Here is a 25,914-nt window from a genome sequence, read left to right on the forward strand (position 1 = left end):
AAACTTACATCGGTTAAATACTGAAATATTGACCAATTTAAAAAGATCTTGGATTACTCCTCATAATATGGTTGACCTCTTAACTAAACGTCAGTAGAATATAAGCTACGTGAATCTTATTTTTTCAGATAAACTTGAAATTATCGACAATTCTTTCGAAAACACTACTCACAATAGTCCATACGAAATATACTCGCTTCTTTGGGTCATGAATGTCAGTTTTATGCTTGAGATAAACCTATGCTACCCCTTCCCTTTCTTACTCCGAGAGCTCATCGGGAGGTCTCAATGAGATACTCACGAGGTTCCAAGGAATAGCTACTCGTGATTCAGGACCCCAAGAACTCTCAACTCGGATATGGTTAGAGGGGATGGAAGAAAGGTGGAACATAGGAATGTAAAAAAGGTTCGATATTTTTCCAAGATTCTTTCTCACTTTCTACTAGTCAAAAAACTATGATGAGTCTCATAAAAAGTAATATTATGTGTGTAGCAAAGACCAAAATATGAAGTTTGATAATATATTCACCTTTAAAATAAGTATTAAGTAGCACATAAGATATATTAAAACATAACTATGTTTTACTTCTACTTCAAGATGAAATATGAACTAAAATCTACTGAATGAATTGGTATCTCAAAGGAACAGATGTGCCTTTTCCAACTTCAGTAATCGAATTTGACCTGGTTTTCCCCTTCAAAAAACTTGCGTACCAGCGCGCTGAAAGCTTTTGATATCTTCTCAGGTCTTTGTCATCCAAATCTACGTAGTAAAAGCCGAAGGAAGTCCCATAGCCATCTAGTAACTCAAGACCGTCTAAGAAGGTCCACGCAAAGTACCCTTTTACGTTCGATCCATTTCTTCGAGCATTCCAGAATGAAAATTGAGAATAAGAGAAACCACAATCAGAGACACAAAAATCTTACCAGAATCAACTTGATATTTACTCTTTTAAATCAAATATAAAAAATATCTGGATAGTTGTATATGTGAGTTCAAAGAACTTGTAGCAGAGCAGCACCTGCAAGTTACAAGAACACAGTGCCAGTATCCAGTAAAGGTAGAAGTTTCAACAATGCTACGGAGATTATAAAGATGAAAGTTTGTAAAGGTCGGGGGACGATTAGTTTTGCCTAGACAGTTGGTGCCCTCTATATTGAACCACCTTATCTAAAAGCTTAAACTGTTAAGAGAAAACACATTTATTCATTCAAATTTAATCTTCAGCACCCCTTCATGTGCATGCCAAGTTCAGCTCTTATCAAAGGCCTGACACATGCACAATATTCACAAATGTATAGCAGTGAGACATGAAGGTCTTTTGTTTGATCTAATACAATGTTGAACTACTTCATTTAAAAGCTTAAGTTGTTAGAGACGTGATAGGTTTATTTATTCAAATTTAGTCTTCAACTTATATTTTCTACAAAGGAGACACTATATGCTTTTATTTGGTGGTGTCTGTGTCACAGAAAGTTGGGTACTCATCAAGGAAGATAGATTGTTTTCCGAATGCCAAGTCGTTGCTAGAAAATGGCAGGATATGTTGCAAGTGCAAGGTATCAAGCAAAGTTGTTGTCAATGTGGTGAAGGAATGTGGTGAACAAGAAAGCAGAAAGTAGCAAGTAGCAACCTACTTCAGGATATTTTTGTATAGCTTTCATAATAATTTTGGATAATGCTATTGAAATATCAAGCTAAAAGTTTTCAGATTCAACCTTAAATGGAAAAAACTAGAAGAATAAACAGTCTCGTGAAATTCTTGTTGTCCTGTACTTCAAGAATCTTACATGGAATTGCAAAGGCTCACCTCAGAGCATCAAGCAAGCTCCCAATGTAAGCTTGAAAATATTCAACCCGTGGCGTGTCATTTAGCGTTCCATTGCGACGCGTCATCTGACCTGCAAAAGCAACTCTTTCCTAACTAAATTGTCTAATCTGGGTAAAATCAAAAAGCTCTTTCACATCAATTTTGTTCAATCAGAAAATAGTATGGAATGGAAGCCTAATAAATAGGAACAATGCAATCTATTTCAATCGTTGCTGATTTTCTCTTCACATAAATATTCTTAAAAGGTTGCTAATTAGCATATTCCCTGCTCCCAAGTGTAGGAGGTAATTAACAGGACCCTTTGAGAGAAACCACAGGGGAGTAAAAATGTACCATCCGTTACTAAACATTAGGATAAAAGTAAAAGAGCTTAAGTTGACGAGCATTTCTAGACGATGGTTATAATCAATAAACAGTCCAAGATCCACTTTTTCAAGATGCACGTGTCTCTAGTTAGTTACCTGAAGTCGGTTTCTTCAATATAGGAAGTGAAGGAAAGTTGAATACGCTCCTAGAATATAGAGGGATGGAGGGACACATTACATTAAGAAAGCACATGGCACATAGCACACTTGAACTGCAACATGCAAGTTCAAATAAATCACGAGGATATGATTTATAGTGATCTTTTTTTAAGCAAACAGTTAAATGAGATAACAATATATTCACAATTGTTGTCTGCAGAATAATGACAGTGTTATATCGATAAAGTGACGTCCCCCCAAAATTCAAAAAAAAAACTCTTGAAGCTGGGGCCAAACATCAGTAAGGATAGTGAATATTTATGCCTTAAAAATGATATTTTCTTTGTGATTTTGCAAAAATATTTCCAAGCTATGTGAATAGGATCCTTAACACTGGGCATCAATTACCACGACGATAAGTATGACTTTAACATAGTTGGAGTATAAATGGTAATAGAGGATATGGCGCAACCAAGAACATGCATCAAAAGAGGAAATGGATAATCTTATACTCGAGGTCTCAAGCATTTGGTAAGGTGTTGAGAAAATGGAAGTAGGATATTTCAGTATGTCCATTGATTTATAGTGACTTTCTTGTTAAATCAAACTCTCAATTACCATCTCAGATGAAGGCTTTTGGTTCATTTTGCATAGGCACTGACCTTCATTCGGGACAAGGGTGGTAGCTTCCTTCATATAATTACCAAAAAACAATGTAAACAAAACCAACGCATGGAAAAGCACAGATGCATGTGTAGACACACACAGACACATTGCGTCGAAGAGTTTGTGCGTTACTGTGTGCGCAAATAGAGAGAGAGAGAGAGAGAGAGAGAGAGAGAGAGAGAGAGAGAGAGAGAGAACCATTTTCATGGATATAAACAGGCTGATTTCCATAAACTTGTTTTAGATACTCCAGCACTCCATAGAGACCCGAAGGCAGCACGGGATACTTAGCAACACAAAAAATTAAATTTTTAGAGTCAATTATTGATATAAAGAACAAATAGACATCGTAAAGTTATTTAGAATCACCTGATCTTGTGGCGTGTCACCCTGTTGCTCTACAGCAACCCGAAAACATGACAAGTTTAGTAAATATAGAATAACAATAGCACTGGTCAATTAGTTGGACACAGAAAACTATCACTCTCAAAAATCCCACGTAAGGAGCAACATTTTCTTAAGGAAAGAATACTAGTGGAAGCTAAAATTAAACAGGTAGAACAATAAGCTTTAGCAACACGTGAAACAAAATGATGAGGCAATTAAGCCAGTGAATCTATTCAGACGACTCCGCAGCTGGTAATTCTGCGTTAACAAGTTTGTATTCAATAAAGCATGAAAGTCTTACCTATTATCTGTGCAGCAAGGTCAGCAGAAAATCCACCGTTGTCTGCTTCAAGGATGCTGGGATTATCCTTGACGAAAGCTGTTGTGTAGTGGTTCACTCCTATGAAGTCAACTGAACCCTTAATTTGCTCAGATTCAAGTTTGGTGAAGGTTGGAATTCTTGTTTGGGCATTTTTCTTTACTGTTTCAGGATAGTCTCCAAAAATCAAGGGATCAATTAACCTGCAGTACACATTGAACATAAACTCGGCATGTCTACGAGCGAAAACTTTCTCGACTCCAAATCAGCCTACTGTTGGACCATTCTAGCCAATTATTGGACCTTCCGACATACGGGAGGAATTGAATGGTAAATTTAGGGGCCATTTGTTTTCCATTTTTGTAAAAATGAGAATGAAAACTATCATCGTTATGGACAACACACAAGAAGTAGAAATTCAAATTTGGTGACTTGATGTGATGGATGACGGTCATATTTTTCATTTTAATGGGGAAAGAATGGAAAACAAACAGGAACTTAGTAACTATTCAGAGTTTCAACTTACCACCCAATAAAAAAATCATTAGCTCTTTGAGTTGCAATTAAATCTTCTGTTGCATTGGTGTAGGGTTCAAACCACATAGTATAGATGTTAAATCCCACGTAACCTTTTTGGATGGCCTGTATTTGAACACATTATTCCCAAAATACACACAAGCATAAATGCTGAGACACTAGCTAACACATATGCCTCTTTTGTTACATTTCTCATATTGATTACCAATTTTTTGAAAACAAAATATATGCTGAGAATTTAGAAACAAATCCATGCAAATGCGAGAAATTGAAAGCACGAACGATACCTGGTATTTGGCCCTATATAGCCTCACAACAGCTGCATGTGCCAGCAAGATATTATGCCCCGCAATGTATGTTTCATTAGAGGAATTACCCCAAGAGCACCTTGTTCTGTCTGAACAGCGCCCTGGGGCAATGATACCTTGATCATAACCACCCACGGCAAATATATTGGCCTCGTTAACGGTAGTCCAGTATAAAACCCTGTCACCAAATTCCCTGAAGCACACATCTGCATATGCCGTGAAGTCCTTCCTGAATCACAAACACCCTAAGTTTCATTTATGTCTCTGTGTCAAGAATGTAAAAGTAGCAAAAGATGTAGACATATTAAAATTATGTTATTAAAGAACATACAAAATCTTCCTACTAAGCCATCCTCCATACTCATCTTCGAGTGCTTGTGGTAGATCAATATGATTTAATGTAACATGTGGTTGAATTCCTGTATGATGACAAATTTTTTAATTTGGAAGCAGTGAGAGATAAATCTTTGATGGACTATAGGATATAATGCATTTCCTATAAGTAAGAACATAAAATTTGTAGGAAATTCTGTAATCACCACAGCTTATGAGTTCATCGATAAGATTGTTGTAGTAATGTAACCCCTTTTGATTGATAGGTCCTCTTCCATCTGAAAAGACAGTAGACCATGTGAGTAAAAGAAAAATATACATTTTTCTTTGAACACGGCATGATGCAGGTGAACATACTAGGAATAAGTCTTGACCATGATATGGAGATTCTGAAGGCCTCCAAATTTGTCTCAACCATCAGTTGGATATCATCCTGCATGATGAGGTATAATTCCCTTGGTGCATGTTCAAATAACCATGTGAACAATGTTCAAAAGACAACTTTTATACGATCCAGATATTTCCGAGTCTTTGATCGGGGAAGAATACAAGAAAAATATGTGTCATGCACTCAAAAGGTTTTCACTATATGAATGAAAGACTGCAATGCTAGCACCTTCACTAAATACACCAAGGCCCTGTTTGCACCACATTCCTTGGAAAAAATGTATTCTTAAACAGTGATTTAACATTATTTCAATCACACATTCTTCAATAAAATGATATTACACGCAAATCCAAAATTGTTCCTTATTTTTTAACAACACATTTCTCATCAATACACTATTCAAAAATGCATTTTGAAGAAAATAATATGGCTTAAACAAGGGCTAAATGATGCAGAAGTACCCCGTGCATCCCACCTTGGAAAACAGAAGAGTTTAAAGGAAAAACCAAAGAAATTCCTGAATCTGCTAGCAATGGAGCAAATGATGGAATAGCTAACCATGCCTATAAGCCTCTTGGCTAAAATTACTAATGGTAATCAAATCTTGAGGTTCATGGAATAATATCCATACAAGTGTGCAATTGTTGCTTGAGGGGAAAGAAAACGATGAAAGGGAAAGAAATATATGTTAAATTAGAGCTTCAGCCGTGTGTCCACCTTGTATTTATGATATCCATCACACGCTATGTCTCCATTGGCTCCATTTGTATGGCCTGAAATTTTTAAATAGGAGGATATATTCAATACGGTGATATTCAGATCAACGATTTACATCATTGAATCTACTCCACTATTAGCAGCTCTACGCACCAGAATCTGAAATCAGACCATTTCACTCATTAATGGTGAAAAAAAAAAATAGCCTCTTATGCTTCTATAAAAAAATAAAAAATAAAAAGAAAGAAAAACCGTGCCTCTTGCCATTACAAGGAGTTTTTTCTCCTGTTTGTGTAGAGTGGCATTCCCATAATAGCGAATTGAAAAGCCATAATCACGGGATGTCAAGAATAGGTAACTTAACTTTATTTCTTTTGTTTGCAATGACAGAAAAAAAAATTTGGATAAGAAAAACCTCTCCATAGCCACTAATGAGTTAGTAGAATGCAGATTAAGGCATTAACATTTATGAAACACTTTTGGCCCAAAAACATCATGACATATGTGCCTTAAACTTTATAATTATCAGATCATTTTGATCAAAACTGAATCCTCTTCAATGATGTAATAGATTATTCCATTAGAATATTTATGAAAATATCTGCTAAACACTTGAACCATTTTTAGTTTTCGAACTGGTGTAGCAGCTTTTCTGCCAGATTCTTATATGAACCAGCACCATCTTAACTGTAACAACTTATTTCTTAATGGTTCACTCTCAGTAGGGAAATTTAGCTGGAATAGGAGTCAGTTCTACCAAAATTTCCTTGTGAACAAGGAGAGGAGCAAAATGAGTTGGTAAAATACATTTGCAAAATTGAATTATGCACATGAAGTCAATGTTTGTCTACTTATTAATGTACAGGATCATGACATTGCGGAGAATTAACAGAAAACAAAGACCTAGAAGTATAAAGAGAAGAACTAGAGACGAGTACAGACCAGAATGTGCAAAGGTGTCCCAAATGCTAGGACTTCTCCCATCCTCAGATGCTGCGCCTTCATACTTTTAATAGAATGACAAAGAAACATTCATCAGTTTTATTCAGGCAAAGCTTCAGATAGGAATTAGAATACTGATCCAGTGAAAAGAGATTGTTATTTGATTATCATTAAATACGAAGCAAAACTATAATTTTCAATGTTCCTACTAATTAAGCTAATATTTTCAGTTCCCTCGTAATTTGAGGCTACAATGTTGGGGAGACAAAAGGAAATAAGGCCTTCTTTTTCAAAATTGCATAAACAAATATTTTCTTTTTATTGTCAGAATCAGAATATACTTGTTTCTTTTTTTACGCTCCCTACTTCCTCACCATCACCATTTTTCTTATCCACATCCCTGCTACCCATGCCACCATCTCCTATCCCCCCTACTCCCACCTACCAGCTCGCTCTTCCAATTTGCATTTCCAGTATTAAGACTTGGTTTACCATCATTTAAGAGAAGTATCATAAGTCCTTAGAAGTCAATGTTCTAAAAAGCGCAAAGTGTATGTAGGCGTGGCGACAAAATTTCAAGCTTTACGAGCTTAGGCGACGCCTGGGCGTAAAAAGTCTTTTTTTTTTTTAATATTATTTTTTATTTTTAAAGTTATTTAATAATTAAAATTATACATATCAAAGATCTAGAATTATAAAACATTATATTTACTTAATAATTCCTACAATTAGTTAATTATCCAATTTTTAAGTTTTTGAAATGTAGAAGTTAGACTATTTTTCATAGTTTTAATTTTCAACTAGACATGTCTTACTAAATCGATTTATAGAAACTCTATATATGATTTCAAAGTTTTCAACAAAATAATGAGCATCAAGATTATAATTACGTAATATAGATAGCACTATAGCTTAAATCTTATTTAACTTTTTATCCGATAAAATTATTGTTAACTTTTGTACAATAAAGTCTTTTAAAAATTTGAAGTTAATTCAAATGAAAGTTTTTTCAAAAAATAAAAAACTAATAAACTAAAGTCGAATAAAATATTTGTTAATAAAAGGAAAAAAATAAAAAATTTAACAAAGCGCACTTAGGGAAGACAGATGAAAAGAAGGAAAAAAATTAGTCGTTTAAAAATTGAAAAAAAAAACAAAAAACAAAAGGGCCTAGGTGCAAAGCAAGGTGTTTTGCCAGAGCTTCAAGTGTAGACGAGCTTTTTAGAACAATGATTATAGTCAATATTTAATCTATGTGAGATTTTTCCCTTAACATTCAGGACCTACCAAAGTTGTTCCTGGGTCCTAGTAGCAAATCCAAACCTCCTCCGTAAGAAGGGAAAGGAGCCGTGTATTCCTACTTTAATAAATCTAAAATTACTCTCTCCATTCTATTTATATGGGTTTGTTTTGTTTTTAACACGGATTGATAAATTTTATTTAATGTTATTAAAAAAATATTTTTTGTCAAAAACTTTTCTAATTTGTCCTTATTTATATTTGTACAACTTCAACATTAAGTAGAAAAATTGACCATAACTAGTAAGTAACGGTATATTATTAAACGAATAAAACAAAACATTCTCAATAAAGAAACAAGACTATATAATTAGGACAAGAAAATAAGAAAAGTTAGTTATATAAGACAGAGGGAGTGTTTTTTCCTTTTTTTTCTTTTTTTTTTCTTTTTATTTTTTTTATTTTTGTGAGTGCAAGAAGAAGCTTCGTAAGTACACCAAAGACGCAGAAAATTTTGCATGTAATTTTGCCTATATCTCTACATTTTTTCACTGAATGAAAGTTCAAAATTGATAAGAGTAATTTAGGTTTAATCAATGTCCCCAACCAATTATTCCAAGTTAATCAGTTCACATAATCTAAGAACAAACAAACTGGAAAATAAATAAATTGCAGCTAACTTGATAAGCAGAAGTTCCAGAACCAAAAACAAAGTCAGCCGGAAAATCCGTTCTGCTATAATGATCAACGCAGTGAACCGCCACCGGTAAATGCAACACCAGAAATAGCAAACCAATATACAAGCTAATTTCACGCATATTCTTCCAATCGCTTGGATTTTGCTCTTACCCACTACTGAAGCCCTTGTCAGTTTCTTCCATTTTTATACATAAATACTCCATCAGCAAACTACCAAGCAAAGTTCTCACATAACCAATGACGTATACATAATTTTAAATAAACTTTCCTTCAAATAAGCACTTATTTGATGTAAAAAAACTTAGTTTATCAATCAAACATGCACCGCACTTTATGACTTTTCCACCTTGGAAAGTTTGTTCTTTCTGGAAAAAATTGAGTTCATCGTCCTATTTTATTGCTCGAGCAAGAAATTTGTCACTGTCATGATAGTTCCCATTATGATAGCTTAACTTGTATGTTTACTCTAATCACTAGAGCCAAGCACAAAAAACAGGCCATGTATTTCTTATCTTGATTTTGTTGTCTACTGGAAAATGCTGATCATCGGCCGACTATTCCGCTAAATATCTATCTCGAATGCTGTTCAAGTCGTACTCAACTTGGAATAAAGTGTGCGATACTTAAATTAATAAATAACTTATATACACGAGATAAGTATATAAACCCGGTGTCTATTTGTCATATAATGACTTGTTCAAGGATTCATTGTTGTTTACCGTGTTTTTATGTAATTGGAATAAGCTCCAATTTAAAGGACATATAAACAAAAGAATGATCGAAAACGAATATCAAAAGCTGAAAGAAGTGAACAGATGCAGAGATCTTTACCAATTGAATTTTAGAGTTCTATGCAATTTATAGCTCACAGTTTGGAGTTTTATATCAAACGATATACATATTTTACTCCGATGGTTAGAAAAGTGCCACAAAGGTGGGGTACTTGCGATCGCAAGAAGGCCAGGGAATAAGCCATACTCGATACAACTTGCAAGCTAAAATTCTACGGCCCTGAGTCGATGTTTCTAAGTCTGATTCTGGTGTAATTTGATTGATGAATTGAGGGTAATTTGGGGTTAATATTGACCGAAAAAGAGAAATGCTTCAACTTATAAATGGCTAATTATATATTTGTACTACAAATTTTAATTACCATACCACATTATAATTACACCACAATTAAAATATATTTTTAATAAATACACTACAATAAGTTTACAATTATACTCCTAATTTTCAATAAAAATAAAAAATTGAAAAGAACATAATATAATATTGTGGTGTACTTATCACCAATATACCTCATTTTCTCAACCTTCTCCTCATTTATTTCATAGCAATTGAAAATAGAATATTGGTGAAGAACACCATGCCATAATAAATTGAATGTTTGTCACAAATAATTAATATGCTCGAAAGGATCATTTGAAGTTGTCAGTAATTTATTTGTGTTACCTTTTTTATTCGAAATATGAATTTTTAATGTATTCACAATTTCATTATTTAATCTTGGATATCTATTTTGGAAACACTTAAGTGGAAATTAAGTGCTTGTTTGATAGAGATTTTGTTAATGAATTTTTTTGACCTTTAGAGATAAAGTGGGTCCTACCTGTAAAAGAAAAATTCAAAAATGACTGTTGGAATAGTAAAATAACGATCAAAAAATTGGTTTTAATTGACTTTTAAACTGTACCAAACAAACTCTAAGAAATTTTATTGACAACAACATTATAATTTAATGGATATAATGTTTTAATAATTCATCGGACACATTTAAAACCCAACTTGAGGAAGCATCTATGACATATTTTTGATAAACTAGACATGTCTCAGAATTGAATTATCAGACATAAATTTAATATTTGATTTATTCATACTTAGTCAATAGTAAAGTATTGTGTATAATCATATATATTGAAGTCAATATCATTTTCCTAACATTTAGGACAAATAAATCGAATTATGATAAGTTATAAAAAATTTAAATTTATTATGATCCTATAAAAAATAAAATATAACAATAAAAACTTCTTGTTGATTAAGAACAACTTTTGAAAATTCATATACCTCATAGACAAAAATTCGCAAAAACTGACGCACCTACATATACACAAATTCATTTACGATTTATCTATATACCATGAGGGAAAAAATTATCTTGTCGTCGTGGAAAAAGGCAATAGTCGTCTGAAAAACTATGAACAATGAGATGTTGAAGAAAAAAAAGAAAAAAATTAGGCTTTATATTTGTGGAGTAACAATAATTTATTTAATTAAAAAGTATATTAAAATTCTAATTGTGTAATTTTACTTAAGGATATTTTAGCAGAAAATTATGGTGCACTTAGTAAAATTTGTAGTGGTAATATAATTGCCTTTAAGCTTTATATTTGTGGTGTAACAATAATTTATTTAATTAAAAAGTATATTAAAATTCTAATTATGTAATTTTACTTAAGGATATTTTAGTAAATGAGAAAATTGTGATGCACTTAATAAAATTTGTAATAGTAATATAATTACCCCTTATAAATACCCTCAAATGTAAGTCATTAAAGGAGGACAATCTAGCACTTGAACATTCATTCAAAAGGTAAATTGCAAATGGGATTTGAAATCTTTCACAAAAGTGCTGCAAGTCCCAACCTTTTTATTTTTTACATCACCACTGCAAACATTTGCAAAAATAGAAACCATCTCAAGTTGACTTAACTTCATAAAATTAGACGAATAAACGCCACTTGAATTAATAAAGATGTCGACTATTACAGCATGGGACGAACTAAGCAATTTAAATGAAAGACTAAAATCAACTTAATATTTTTTTTAAGGTTAAGAACCAACTTGCAATTTGAACAATAAGTTGAGAACCAATCATGCAATTTTTTCAAAGTTCAATTAATCCAATATTGAAGGGAATGAAATGGGATAAATCTCACGTCTATTAAAGACGAAACAAATAGTCAACATATAAGAATATTATTCCTAATAAAATTGATGTTTTGATAAATTTTAATGAAAACAACCAAAAATTAATCATTGGATCAAAAAGCAACAAAAAAAGGGGTGCCAAACTTTTGACTTTTAACCTATTAGTTTGCATACTTTGTATCGTTTATAACTTAGTTATCCTCCAGAATACGTTTCTCCATTACCATATGTATGCTTCCATAATTGTCCATCGATGACATTGAATATTCTCTTTTTATTGTTCGAATCCGAATACACTTGTTTCTTCTTTTACACTTCCTACTTCTTCTTCACCATCACCGGTTTTCTCATCCACATCCTTGCTACCCATGCCACCATCCCCCATTCCCCCCTACTCGTGCCTACCAGCTCGCTCTTCCAATTTGCATTTCTGGTATTAAGGCTTGGTGTACCATCTTTTGAGAGAAGTAGACCAAATCCTTTAGCTATAGTCAGTGTTCTAAAAAACGTAAAATGTATGTAAGTCCGGAGACAAAGTTTCAAGCTTTACGAGCTTAGGCGAGGCTTGGGTATAAAAAATTGTTTTTTTTTTATTTTTAATATTATTTTTTATTTTTAAAGTTATTTAATAATTAAAATAATACATATCAAAGATCTAGAATTATAAAACACTATATTTATTTAATAATTCCTACAATTAGCTAATTATCCAATTTTCAAGTTTACGAAATACAAAAATTAGACTATTTTTCATAGTTTCAATTGTCAACTAGACAAGTCCTACTTAATAGATTTATAGGAACTTTATATATGCTTTCGAAGTTTTCAACAAGATAATGAGCATCAAGATCATAATTACATGATATAGATAGCACTATAACTTAAATCTTATTTAACTTTTTATCGAATAAAGTTATTTTTAACTTTTGTACAGATATAGTCTTTTAAAAATTTGAAGTTAAAGTCAAACAAAAGTTATTTTAAAAAATAAAAAACTGATAAACTAATTCGAATAAAAGATTTTTAAATAAAAGGGAAAAAAAATTAATATAGCGCACTTAGGGAAGACAGATGAAAGAAAGGAAAAAATTTACCGTTTAAGAATTGGAAAAAAAAAAAAAATGCACCTAGGCACGAAGCGGGGCATTTTGTCCAAGCTTGAAGCTTAGGTGAGCTTTTTAATACGGTGGTTATAGTCAATATTTAATCGACGTGAAATTTTCCCCCCAACATTTAGGACCTTCCAAATTAGTTCCTGGGTCACAGTAGCAACTCCAGACCTCCTGCGTGAGAAGGAAAAGGAGGTGTGTATTCCTACTAATAAGTCTAAAATTACTTCCTCAATCTCATTTATATAGGCTTATTTTGTTTTTAACACGAATTAAGAAATTTTAGTTAATGCTATTGAAAAAGCAATTTTCTGACAATTACATTTTTCACAAAATAAAAGTTCAAAATTGATAAGAGTAATTAGGTTTAATCAATTTCCACAACCAATCATTCCAAGTTAATCAGTTTACATAATCTAAGAACAAACAAACTGGAAAATAAATAAATAAATTGCAACTAACTTGATAAGCAGAAGTTCCAGAACCAAAAACAAAGTCAGCCGGGAAATCTGTTCTGCTATAATGATCAACGCCGTGAACCGCCACCGGTAAATGCAACACCAGAGATAGCAAACCAATATACAAGCTAATTTCACTCATATTCTTCCAATCGCTTGGATTTTACTCTTACCCACTGCCGAAACCCTTTTCAGTTTCTTCCATTTTTATATATAAATATTCCATCAGCAAACTACAAAGCAAAATTCTTGCATAACCAATGACGTATTATACATAATTTTAAATAAACTTTCCTTCAAAATAAGCACTTATTTGATGTGACAAACTTAGTTTATCGATCAAACATGCACCGCACTTTATGACTTTTCCACCTTGGAAAGTTTGTTCTTTCTGGGAAAAATTGAGTTCATCGTCCCTAGTTAATTGCTCGAGCAAGAAATTTGTCTCTGTCATGATATTTCCCATTATGATAGGTTGACTTGTATGTTTACTCTAATCACTCGAGCCAAGCACCAAAAAACAGACCATCGTTGCCAAGCTTATATTTTTACCTAAAATAATATATTTCTTATCTTGATTTTTGTTTTCTATTGGAAAATGCTGATCATTGGCCGACCATTCGGCTAAATTTCTATCTCGAATGATGTTTCAAGTCATACAAAATGTCGTACTCTACTTGGAATAAAGTATACGATACTTAAATTAATAAATAACTTATATACGTGAGATATTCGTTTATTTGTTATATAATGTCTTGTTTGTTTTTTATCATGTTTTATGTATTTGGAATAAGCTCCAATTTAAAGTACATTTAAACAAAAGAAGGAATGAAAACAAACATCAAAAGATGAAAGAAGTGAACAGATTTTGTTAATCTATAACTAGAATATATTATTATTGAAAGCCAATTGAATTTAGAATTCAACGCAATTTATAGCTCACAGTTCGGAGTTTTATATCGAAAGGGTACTTGTGATCGCTAGAAGGCAAAGGAATAAACTATACTCGATACAATTTTGGGGTTAATATTGACCGGAAAAGAGAAACACTTCAACTTATAAATACCCTCAAATGTAGGGATGACAAACTTGCTCTTGAACGCTCATTCAAAGGGTGAATTGCAAATGGGATTCAACCTTTCACAAAAGTGCCTTAAGTCCCAAGCTTTTTATTTTTGACATCACAATACCAAACATTTGCAAAAATAGGCAACATAAGGACTTTTGAATAGATTTTGCTCAAAGGTCCCTTAGTTGGCCAAAAATTAAAGATAAACCTTCATTCAACTATTATTAAGAAGAAATGGTCCCTCTATATTGCAAAGAGCAATATCACCAAATGGATTCATGTCCCTAATTTTAGGAACCTCCTCAAGCTTCTCAGCCCGGTCTTGAGAAGAAGACTCGGAAGCACTATAAATCGTATTAATAACTAAATCATTGGATGAGAAATCAAAATTAAGAAGTGGGAATCAACCTGTGAAATTGATCAAGTGGTATACCTCATTCTTGAAAATCTCTCAAGTCGAGAGTGGTTTTTAATAAGAACAAAATAAGGTTATTTCAACAAGACAACTAAGAAGAAAGCCACTCTCTCTTAGCATGCAAATGTAGGCCATTTATAGATTCCAATCTCAAGTGTGCAAGGGGAGGAGATTTTCATCCTTGACAAACTGCTTTAGCAAAACGAAATGACGAAAGCAAATGATAAAAACAGTGAAGAACAATCAAAGAATTGAATATAATGCCAAAGTGCAAGAGGAAACTAGCAAGGACCAAAATGTCTCAACACAAAGAAAACAAATTTACCCCCTTTTTTGCACCAAGAAATACATTTACGTTCATGTTTTCATCGTTCCAGAACACATAATACAGTTCATTTATTTTTTTATTTTCAACAAGTTCTCAAGAAAATTGATTAATTTCCTTCCATCTTCCAACCGATTAAAAAAAGATCACCAATAATGATTATCAGTGATGACCATCATCTCCACCTCCCTTGGCCTTCTGTGCAGCTGCTCTCAGCTGGCGCTGCTCCTCCTTGTAGATCCGATTCCTGCGTTGGAACTGTATTATACCACCGACAGAAGCCAAGTGAGACTCGAGGCGTGTACAAAATCATAGCAAAAAACCTAGGGAACAGAATGCAAACAACTCCTTATTTTGATTATAAATCTGAACTGTAAAACATTATTTTCAGCCAACTTGCATGTCTCGTCAGATTATTGGATAGAGCCCCCAAATCACAAACAACCTAGATATTTATTAAAGGAAAAAAAAGGGGACAGAAAGTGGATAAGAGTGGAGAAGTGAAAAGAGCTTAGTGATAGTGAGATCATTGTTTTCAAAAGTGCCGCGGCTTATGCCTTGAGCATGCCTCAAGCGAGGCCTTCATAAGAGCCTCAAAACTTATGCTTTATGAGCCATTTGCGACGAAAAATTAGAAGGGATATTATTATATCCAGTTTCCAATTTTAATGCGTATTTTAGGAAACATTATTAGGGTTTGATTTATATTCTTTATATTATTTTTAGGATCTTTTGAAACCCTATATAAAAGCATCTTATGCGACCTAATTCATAAGCTTTGATATATGAAATTAACTGATTTCTCCCCCAATTTCTATCTTCCTCTCTCCCTTTTTCTCTCTTCTCCCCCTCCTTTCTCCTCTTCTCTACCCTTTTCCTTTTGCATCCGACATTAATTTGTCAAAGAACTTGCTTAGGCGCAAGCCTTGTGGTATAAGCTCACGCGTGTGTGCATTAATCTTGCCTTTTGGGAGGAACATTTTTTGCTTGACTTTTGAAGCTAGTCTTGTTCATAACCTTAAACATTTGGGTTGTGCTAAAAGAGCCAACTCTAAACTAGAAAGATAAGAATTAGAGATTAAATAAGATAACAAGAGTCAAGTGTGTCCTAGGTTCCTAAAATTGAAGTGAGAAACCTCCCCCAAGTGAAGTCGCAAATTTTTGGAGAGGTAGACCATCCGCACCACATAACTTCCTTTTCTGTTTATTTTCAATTTTTCCTGTTGTCTTCAGGGAAAAAAATCTGGCGAAGGACCCATGGGATAAAGGGGTCTTTTCTTTTTTTGGGTTGTGGTGGGGGGGGGGGGGGGATTTTTTGGGGGGGGTGGGGGGGGGGGGGGGGTTGTTACTGGTGAGGATTTTGATGTGACTGGTGAGGATTTTGATGTGTTAGAAAGATTTAAAAGCAGGGCTCAAGTAAGATATACAAATCAAAAAGCAATTAGGTCAAGTCAACTCAGCAGGCAACCAGTTCAACCCTCCTTCCTCAATTGACATCTCCACCCATGCTGCTTTGTTTTGACAATGAAGAAAAAATGGAAAGACAGAAGCCTTTGTGAAAGAAAGATGATGTCCAGTTGCTATTACGATTTTTTACAGGATAGATTTTATCTGACTTCTGAAATATCCATAAGTTTTACTTGCAAACCATCCTAAGTGGATGCAACTGAAAAAAATTGCAGTTTGACATTCATCCAAAGGGAATGGGTTTGAACAGAAAGTTCATATGTTAAGGTGCTCGTAATTACTAAAGAACCAGTATGGATGAGAGCTGGGAAAAGAAACATAATTGCGCTAGAAAGAATATCATTGTACAAAGTGCAAACTTACAAACTGTCATAAAATGACATGAAGACAGGATATAAGCAAACTCCCAGATAGAATGCTTTTTGGAAAGAAAAAGAATGACAGAGAAATCATTACAAAGTGCAAACTATTACTAATCCAGAATCTATCTTTTCCTAATTGAAATAAGACAAACTCACGTGGTTTCGCATATCTAAATTGTTGAATTACCCCTCAAGAAAGTACAAATTAACAATTAATTTTAACCACATATTTCATAGGACCCATAACTTTTCACCCACACATTTCATCAACTTTTATCAAAATCTACTAAAAATATGATTTTTGATCCCCTCCAAACGGGGTTAAATAAAACCATGTATTCAATTGTCTACAAAATTATAGTTCAAGAAGCTTCCGCAGAGCAGCATACTGATGAAAAAAGGAAGAATCTAGCCCATCGGTTATCCATGTGGCTATGAGAACAAAAGCAAGACCCCTTTTAGTGGCTCCTGGTCTCGCCTGACCAGATTGAATAAGAAATAAAAGCAAAAATTGAAAACTAATTTAGAAATTAAAAAAATTGAAAAGCCAACTTATTAAAAAAAAATACTCAACATTTAAAAATCTAACTTTTGTTAACTATCTCAGTTTTTTTCTTTTCACATTGCTCCTATGCTTTTCAAAATACAAAAATTGGTTTGGCTTATTTGGGTGATAACATAGATTCCAACTTAATTTAGCTGCACCCATCAGATTGCGTCAAACAAACACATTCTTCGACGGCTAAATTATATTAAAAATCCTAGATACTTCATGCTTTTCACAACAGTGACCTATGTTTTTATTTGCACAATTCAAATATTATCCTTTTCAGAATAACTCCAACCAAATTCTGGTGAGACTACTATTTTTCAATAAGCAAACTTCAAATAAAAAATTGTCATATTGCATGGCATCCAACTCGACTCTGACAAGTCTCATTAATTTATAGATCAAAAACTTAAAGAGGCTGTGCAAAGAGAAAAGGGAAAAACCCAACACCATTCAGTATCACAATATCACTACAGTCACTGTTGCCCTTGCACCACCACCATTCCACCACATGTCGTCATTGCTACGCTGCCATCCTCTCCATATTACGCCACCGGTGACACAATCTCTTTAACAGGCATCACCGCTAATGACCATGTGTAGGCAGCAATACTGATATTAACAATTGCAAATATAATGTTGCTTGGATTTTGGATTAAGACAATTCTAATGATCCTCTCATTACCTTCACTATCTTTTTTCTCAAATCTTGACATGTAAGTTAAAAAGTTACATTGGAGTTGAGTAAAATTATAAAGCATTGTAATTGGTCCACCAAAAATTTTTGCTAGAATCCACAATATCATTTACATAGACACCTAGGCAAAGATCACTAAAATCTAGCTGTAGACTGCATTGTTCATATTTATAAAGAATGGGATTCAAACTGCAAAATTTAAAGAATGGAATACAATTATGAGAAAGTGTAATGCATAGAAAATTCTTAATGCAATTTAGCAGTATATTAATAGGATTTGTCACTATCAGAGTCGATAAGCCATTACATGGGCATGCCAGTTTTCATCACTTGATTATAGGATACCATTATTGTATCTTATTAGAATGAGCATCAGTTATGCAAAATATAAATGGATTGAACATTGTAGTTAATATGCCAAGATACTTATAACAAAAGTGAAGTATAATCACAAGTTAATATACAGGGCGGCCCTAATATTTTGGAGGCCTTAAGCCAATTTTAAATATGGGGCCTATTGAAGAAAAATCATTGTATTCTTACTTGAGCCTTTTTGCATAGAGTTTTAATATAATGACGAAGAATCTAATACCGACAACTCAACCCCAAAATTTGAAGAGGAAAATAACAAAATGTAAAAATTCAACATACAATACAAATTAGAAGTGAAGTTTGTCATACAGAACTACAATGCAATGGCAATGGGTCTGTTCGTTTCTTTGATCATTTTTTCACTATAACTATTTAAAACAAAATTAAATATGTATTTGAGTGAATTATGTACAAAATCGGAGAATGTTGATTGCAAGAGATTATATAACAAAATAATGAAAATGACGATCAAATACAAATGAGCTTCTAATTTTATATTAATTCATACTGAATTAACTTTAAAATAAGAAGAAAATAAGAAGTATGAACACGGATAAAAAATTATTAAATTCAAAGTACCTTTAACAAGCATAAAAAAAGCTATTATAATGAGATTAAAGCAAAACGATAACAATAACAGCCTATGAACTTTGTAATATATATTTTTACGATAAAGGAGAAATTAAAAAACCTGTAAGGTCGTAATAATCGCAGTGATACTAGACCAATATATTAAATTGAATCTTCAAAATTTTAATTCAACGTAAGATAATTCATTTCTTGTTTGGTGAAAAAAATTATGGTGGATTACTGTTGAACGTGAAATTTGAAGAGACAAAGGGACATTTTTGGTTTGGTTAAGGAAAGAAATTGGATATTTGGAAGCTAAATGGTCAAATTAATTAGAGAGAGTGATGTTTGGATATATTTATATGATGTGATAAGCTTTATGCTATTTATATGTTTCTCTAAAGATTTTTGTATTTTCAATTTTTATTAGTTTCTTGTGCTTGCATATTAATCATTCTATTTTAAAGAACTTCATAAATGTAATTTTTATTTTTCTTCAATCAATTAACCTTACATAATTTGGGGTCATCACCAAAGTGGGGTCTTATACGTTTGCCTATCTCGCCTATAGTCAAGGCCGCCACTGTTAATATATTCTCAACCATAGAGCTGAACTCCAATCTAGAGCGAACTCAAAGAAAACAATTCCCGCTAAAATAATAAACAGTCCAGATATAGCCCTAAATGACATTATATTTATATTCCGATTTAATCCCTAAGCAAAAAAATTGAAAAATGTCAGATTCTAATTTCTGCCCATCCCTAATTTGAAGGACCGAATTAAACTAATTACTACATTTCATTCAATGATTCTCTATGCTAATCGAAAAGTAATAATTTTAGAGCCTAACAAAAAAAAAAATTAACAAGACCCTAATTTAACGAAATCTTACCATCAGAGCTGAAATCCATAATAACACAAACATCAAGATTGGGGTTTCAGGGAGAGTAGATAAAGAACGGACCTCTTTGGAGTGGTGAAGGCACTCAAAATAGTCTTCACGGAGCAGAGCACAGTCCTTGGGCTCCCGGCAACGGGACATGCACTCGCTGAAATCCATCCAAAAATCGTAGCACCTCCCTTTGTTCCCCGTTATACCCCATCCTGATGCCATTTTACGCCGGCGATCTCTCGACAGTGGATTTTTCTCGAACCTTCCGTCAGCTCAGTGGACTTTTTGTTTCATGTTGTGCGAGTGAACACGAGTTCGGTTCTGAGCCGATTTAAGGGTTGTTTAGGTATTTTAGGTTATAAGTACGTTATAACCGAGCCACAATTAAAATATAGTTTCAATAAATACACCACAATAAATTTAAAATTATACTCCTAATACAATAAAAATTTAAAAATAAAAAAATACAATATTATGATGTCCTCGTCTACCTAAGAAATCTGTTAAAGAAATTCAAAATGAATGGAATGCTGTGATTATTTAAAATTGCTGCTTATTATTCTTCAAAGCACTACGTGATCGAGGATCTAATGTACTAACAATCTACAAAACCAACATAGGCCTTGTAAAGTCTATATGCATATAGATAGAGCGTTAATCACACATGCATAAACATAGTACTTATATGTGTATGAATTTTTACTCCTTGTACATCAAAATGATATATAAGGAGTTCAACACATATATCGGGAAGGCAATTCAATGACATTGGGAGGGCAATTCGGTGGCTGATATCCTGTTGAAATTGGGAGCATCTTGTGTTTCACAAATTTGGATGGACTCTATGTTGCGAGGCTTTTTTCCTCACAATTTGTCTTTAAATCTTCCAATGTTATTTTAGATTACACGGAGTTTGGCTTACTTTGATTTGGATAGTGAATTGCAAATGTGTAACTACGGTATTCTTTCACCACAAGTAAGAGTTTATCAATAAAAGATCGTTTAAAAAAAAAGATATATAAGGAGATCGTTTAAAAAAAAAAGATATATAAGGAGTTGCCGAATATGATGTGAATGGAAAGTAGATTCAAAAATTGACTATATTTTAAACTAACAAATGATAATGTGCTATATGAATATTATGTAATTCCGTATATAAATATTGATATATATGTAGCAAGATCCATATGTACGTATATACGTTATCCTAATTAATTTTCACTAATTAAAAACCAAGCAGTCCGATATCCAAATTCATAACTATATATATATAACATGGAAATAACACAATAGAGTGTAAGTTCACTAATCCTGAGGAAAAGAGAATTATATTGTCATCATGGAAGAAAGCAAAAAGTTGCCATTAACGGAAAAGATGTGTGCAGTTAGAAGTTGAGAAAAAAGAAAGACAAAAATAATGATAATAAGGTTATGTTTGTGGTGGAATAATAATTTATTTTAGGATAATTATATATTAAAATTCTAATTATGTAATTTTATTTAAGGATATTTAAGTAAATAAGAACATTATTAAAAATTGTGGAGTGCTTAATACAATTTGTGGTGATAATATAATTACCTTGATTATTATTGGGTAATTTCACACCACAATTTTTATTTATTGCAACACATTTTAATTAAATTTAAGATTTTTAAATTTTGTTTATTATAATACTTATGTCCCTAACAGTTTTTCATGTTATTCTTAGCCTCAAAATTTTCATTAGTTAACACACTTTAATTTAATAACAATTTTATATCCAAAAATCCGTTGAATTGACATAAAAGAATTTATTTTTCCTTCATATTTTAAAAAAAATGAATAAAAAATAAAAAGTATAAAAATATATTTCCTTGTGATTAAATCTTTTAATATAAAATCATCATTAAGGACAAGACATACTAATTAAAAAGATGAAGATAAGAATTCGAAGGAAAAAAGTTAATGAAATAATTTCCACAGTGAACAAAGATTGAGAAGCTTAACGTTAATTAAGATATGATGTGACAAATAAAAATGATGATGTCAATATAATAAACCTTTATTATTTTCAATGGATTGATTATAGGGGTTTATATTCACACCTAGGGATGTCAACGAAACGAATCGAGTCGAGTCGGTTCGCGAGCCAAAATTTTTGGCTTGGGCGCGGCTCGAACTTTTCTAAGACAGGCCTTTTTTAACTCGAGCCGAGCCGAGCAAAATCTCAGTCGAAAAATTAAGACTCAACTCGAGCTTTCGGCTCGGGCTTTACTGAGCCGGACCGAACTTGATTTCTGGAAGTTCATTTATTTATTTTTATATACCTCTAGCTGCAGCTGATTTTTCTTTCTTTTTTCTTTTTTTTTTTAATACGGGCTGGGCTTGCCCGACTCGAGTCAACTTTCAAAAATGAGGCTCGGCCTGAGCTTTGGCTCTGTGCCTCCGAGCCTCAAGCCGAGCCGACTCGAGCTTTTTCCAAGCCAAGTTACGAGTTGTCTAAGCCGACGTGCCGAATTGCCATCCCTAGCCACACCACATGTGTAATAAATACACTACATTTCAATTACATTGAAGATAATTAATCTTTATTTATTATCACATTTATATTTTAACTTTTTTTCTTCATTGTATTCTTAACTTTAACATTTTATTATTATTTTTTTTTTTGTTTTTGTGAAAGGTAATCAATTATTTTATTAATCAAACCACAATAAACAGAACTTTAACATTTTATTAATAAAAAAAAATTGTCCTTAATCACGATATTCTCTCAAAATAATATTTAACGTGCTTTAAAATGAAGATCAAATATTTATTATTATTTTGCTTCTTTAAAAGTGCAATGGGTAAATGACTCCTTTTACTCATCTTAAATAAATTTTTCAAGGGAAATCATGATCAGGATCAAATGTTGTTAATTTAAAAGTAAGAATGCAATAAATAAATAAATAAATAAAAAGCTCGAGACATAAATGTGATAATGTGTAAAAATTATGAACATTTTTTACAATTAAAATATAGCTAGTTATCAAAAAAGTGTGGTGTGAATGTACAACAATTATTTTATTTTATTTTTATGAATACACGGTATTCATCATTATACTTATATTCTCAACCCTTTTTTCATCAAAATCTTATTTTTAACATTTCATTGATCGAAAAATCTTATTCTTAATCTTGATTTTTGTTCAAAAATGATATTAACTTGCTTTAAAATGAGTATCAAATATTTAAATGCATTTTTGTACTATTATTATTTATTTATTCTACATATTTAAGAATATAATGAGCACATGTGTCTTTCTACTCTATCTTAAATATAATTTTGGAAAGAAATAATAATCATAAATAGTTTATGTTAATTTGAGAATAAGAGTACGATGGAAAAAGTTTGAAACATAGATGTAATAATATATAAATGTTATAAACCTTTCGTATAATTAAAGTGTAGTCTAGCTATTAAAAATTGTTGTGTGAATATATTTAACATTTTGAATAATGCATAGCTATATAACAGTAATCTATTAAATCTGTTTTCATCCAAAAGTCGTGTTCATGGGTGTGAGAAAGACTAATTTGTCCCTCCATTTTAAATAAGTAAAAAAATACAAGAGTTTAAAAAATATATTTTTCATCTCAACTCAAAACACACTGACCAAATATTTAAAAATTTATTGTTAAGGATAAAATGTGCTAATTAACTGAAAGTTCGTGATAAAATATTACGTAAAAAGTTCAGGACATAAATGAGCAAAAGTTGAAGACTTTCGTTGCAATTGAAATATGTTGTAGTTAACAAATAATGTGACGAACTTTGCTCCAGACCTAGTCGAAGTCCTAGTGGAAAACAACATTCTAAAATGTTGTAATTCGAGGATAGAGTTGATTAAAAGATGCAAAAAAATAAATAAATAATAATAATAATTAATAAATAAATATGAAGCTGTGATCTTAAAGCTCAACGTGAAATTGGTGTAAACAAAATATTTTCGAAGTGTGGATGCATGTTGAGAAGTACCATTATCATTCTATGAAGTATCAACAATTCCTATTAGTGATGGCAACAGGGCGGGTTCGGTATGGGGCACCCCCATGGCCACTACCATGAAGTCAACAATGATAAAAACATGAATCACCATCACTTCTAACAACAATCATGAAGATGATGGCAGTGGTGATCATGTTCTTGTTAACAAAGGGTTGTAGCTGGGGATGTCAAAAGGGTCAAGCCTCTCAGCTCGTCGAAATAAGGCTCGTGGACGACTCGCGCTCATAAAATCACGAGCCCGAGCACAAGCCGAGTGAGCCTCGTCGGGAGGCGAGCCGAGCCAGCTCGGCTCCTCTCTCGCCCACAAGGGGTTCGTTGAAACGAGCCGGGCTCATGGCTCGCGAACTATAATGACCGTTTTGGTCACTTTTCAGTGACGGTCACTGAATTTATTTTTTTTTTGCTTCTACTATAAATACCCTATAACTCCCCCTTTTTTTCCATATCAATTATCTCCTCTCAATTGCTACTTCTCATTTCTCAACTCTCTCAACTCTATTTTATTATATTAATTATCGAGTTTTTACTCTCTTATACTCCAAAATGTATAATATCGATTCATTTTTTACAGTTTATTCAATTACAATATCAATTCTCACAATCTCCCTACATTTATATTTTTCTAGTTTATATTTGGATTTCAACATAAATAATCAAACAAAATGGATCAATGCTCATTTGTTGAGAGTTTATTTGATACGGGATGTGGGCCACATGGCGAATAGCCTACGACACTCGCAAAGTCAATTTTCAAATGAATTTGTCGGTCTAAATGACGTACCCATTCACGAAGATGTTCACATTCACGATTAAGGAAACTACAATTCAATTGATTTGGATTATATTAATATTCACGAAGTGGAACACGAGGACGAAGATATCGAATTAAACATCCCAGATGCGAGGGGAAAGCGAAAGGGCAAAAAACAAGCAAAATGTTGGGATCACTTTAAGTTGATTTTAACGGAAAAAGTCGTCGATGGCCTTACAGAATCTAAAACAGTATATAAATACTGCCAATAAAAATTGGCATGGTAAAAAGGATTTGGTATCAATCATCTCAACCGCCACTACAAAGCATGTGGGGCCAGACATGAACTTCTTCCAACTAGTCAAACACAATTGTAATTTGACAGTCCAAGCGTCGATTCTCCGACTTCAACCCTATCAACGTGGGTGTATTCAGAGGATAATACTTGAACCGGAATGGTGAAATTTGTTGCCACCACTGAGTTGCATTGCAGACAATCAATACTTCATCTCGTTCGTGAAAGAATATTTGCAACCAAAATACGTTGTGGTAAGTCGAAACACTCTTCGTGCCGATACAATACAATATTTCAATAATTCAAAACAACAATTAATTATGGATTTACAACAATATGAGGGTGTTATATCTTTAACTTTTGATATATGAGAATAGGTTAATAAAAGAACATATATAGGTGCAACCGCACACTATATAAACCCATTTTGATACATGCATAAAAAATTATTGATTTTAGAATTATTGAATTTCCTCACAATGCTAATAATATATATAATGCTATTATCAGTAATGTTAGAGAATATAATTGCGAGACTAAAATTCGATTTTTTTACTTTTGATAATGCTAGTATTAATAAGGTAGTCGTTGTAAATTGTGCAGGACACTTCAACCTGATTTTGGTGGGTATTTGTTTCATATTCGTTGTGTGTGCCATATCTCGAATTTAATCATGCAAAATGACTTAAAACATATAAATGATGAATTTCAAAGGATTAGAAATGTATTAGTATATATTACGATCTATCCTAATAGAAAACAAGTATTTATAGATTTTTGTGCCA

The 25,914-nt window shown here is 32.6% G+C and overlaps 2 protein-coding genes across 7 annotated transcripts; both read right to left on the bottom strand.

The window, feature by feature from the left end:
* Positions 1 to 503: 503 nt before the first annotated feature.
* Positions 504 to 13,542, bottom strand: LOC111369847 (beta-glucosidase 10-like). 5 transcript variants are annotated; one of them, XM_022991536.1, is made up of 13 exons: positions 13,337 to 13,542; positions 6,894 to 6,957; positions 5,952 to 6,007; positions 5,204 to 5,279; positions 5,053 to 5,124; positions 4,845 to 4,932; positions 4,493 to 4,742; positions 4,195 to 4,310; positions 3,651 to 3,871; positions 3,332 to 3,360; positions 3,161 to 3,248; positions 1,812 to 1,902; positions 504 to 861 (listed from the first exon to the last, which is right to left on the bottom strand). In XM_022991536.1, exons 1-13 carry the CDS (start codon positions 13,472 to 13,474, stop codon positions 618 to 620), a joined length of 1,533 nt encoding a protein of 510 aa, XP_022847304.1. In that variant the 5' UTR covers positions 13,475 to 13,542; the 3' UTR covers positions 504 to 617. The 5 variants fall into 5 exon arrangements, 4 of the variants coding, with proteins under 4 accessions (XP_022847304.1, XP_022847303.1, XP_022847305.1 ...); XM_022991535.1 differs by lacking the exon at positions 13,337 to 13,542 and adding an exon at positions 8,813 to 9,442; XM_022991537.1 differs by lacking the exon at positions 13,337 to 13,542 and adding an exon at positions 9,178 to 9,441.
* A 1,507-nt stretch (positions 13,543 to 15,049) lies between these two features.
* LOC111369848 (NADH dehydrogenase [ubiquinone] iron-sulfur protein 5-B-like) lies at positions 15,050 to 20,403 on the bottom strand. 2 transcript variants are annotated; one of them, XM_022991539.1, is made up of 2 exons: positions 20,125 to 20,395; positions 15,050 to 15,399 (listed from the first exon to the last, which is right to left on the bottom strand). In XM_022991539.1, the coding sequence occupies exons 1-2, from the start codon at positions 20,272 to 20,274 to the stop codon at positions 15,304 to 15,306; spliced, it is 246 nt and encodes an 81-aa protein (XP_022847307.1). In that variant the 5' UTR covers positions 20,275 to 20,395; the 3' UTR covers positions 15,050 to 15,303. The 2 variants fall into 2 exon arrangements, with proteins under 2 accessions (XP_022847307.1, XP_022847308.1); XM_022991540.1 differs by having other exon boundaries at positions 15,311 to 15,412; positions 20,125 to 20,403.
* Between the last annotated feature and the right edge of the window lie 5,511 nt (positions 20,404 to 25,914).

Source organism: Olea europaea, chromosome 20, assembly GCF_002742605.1.
Source record: "Olea europaea var. sylvestris chromosome 20, O_europaea_v1, whole genome shotgun sequence".
Taxonomy (NCBI): Eukaryota; Viridiplantae; Streptophyta; class Magnoliopsida; order Lamiales; family Oleaceae; genus Olea; species Olea europaea.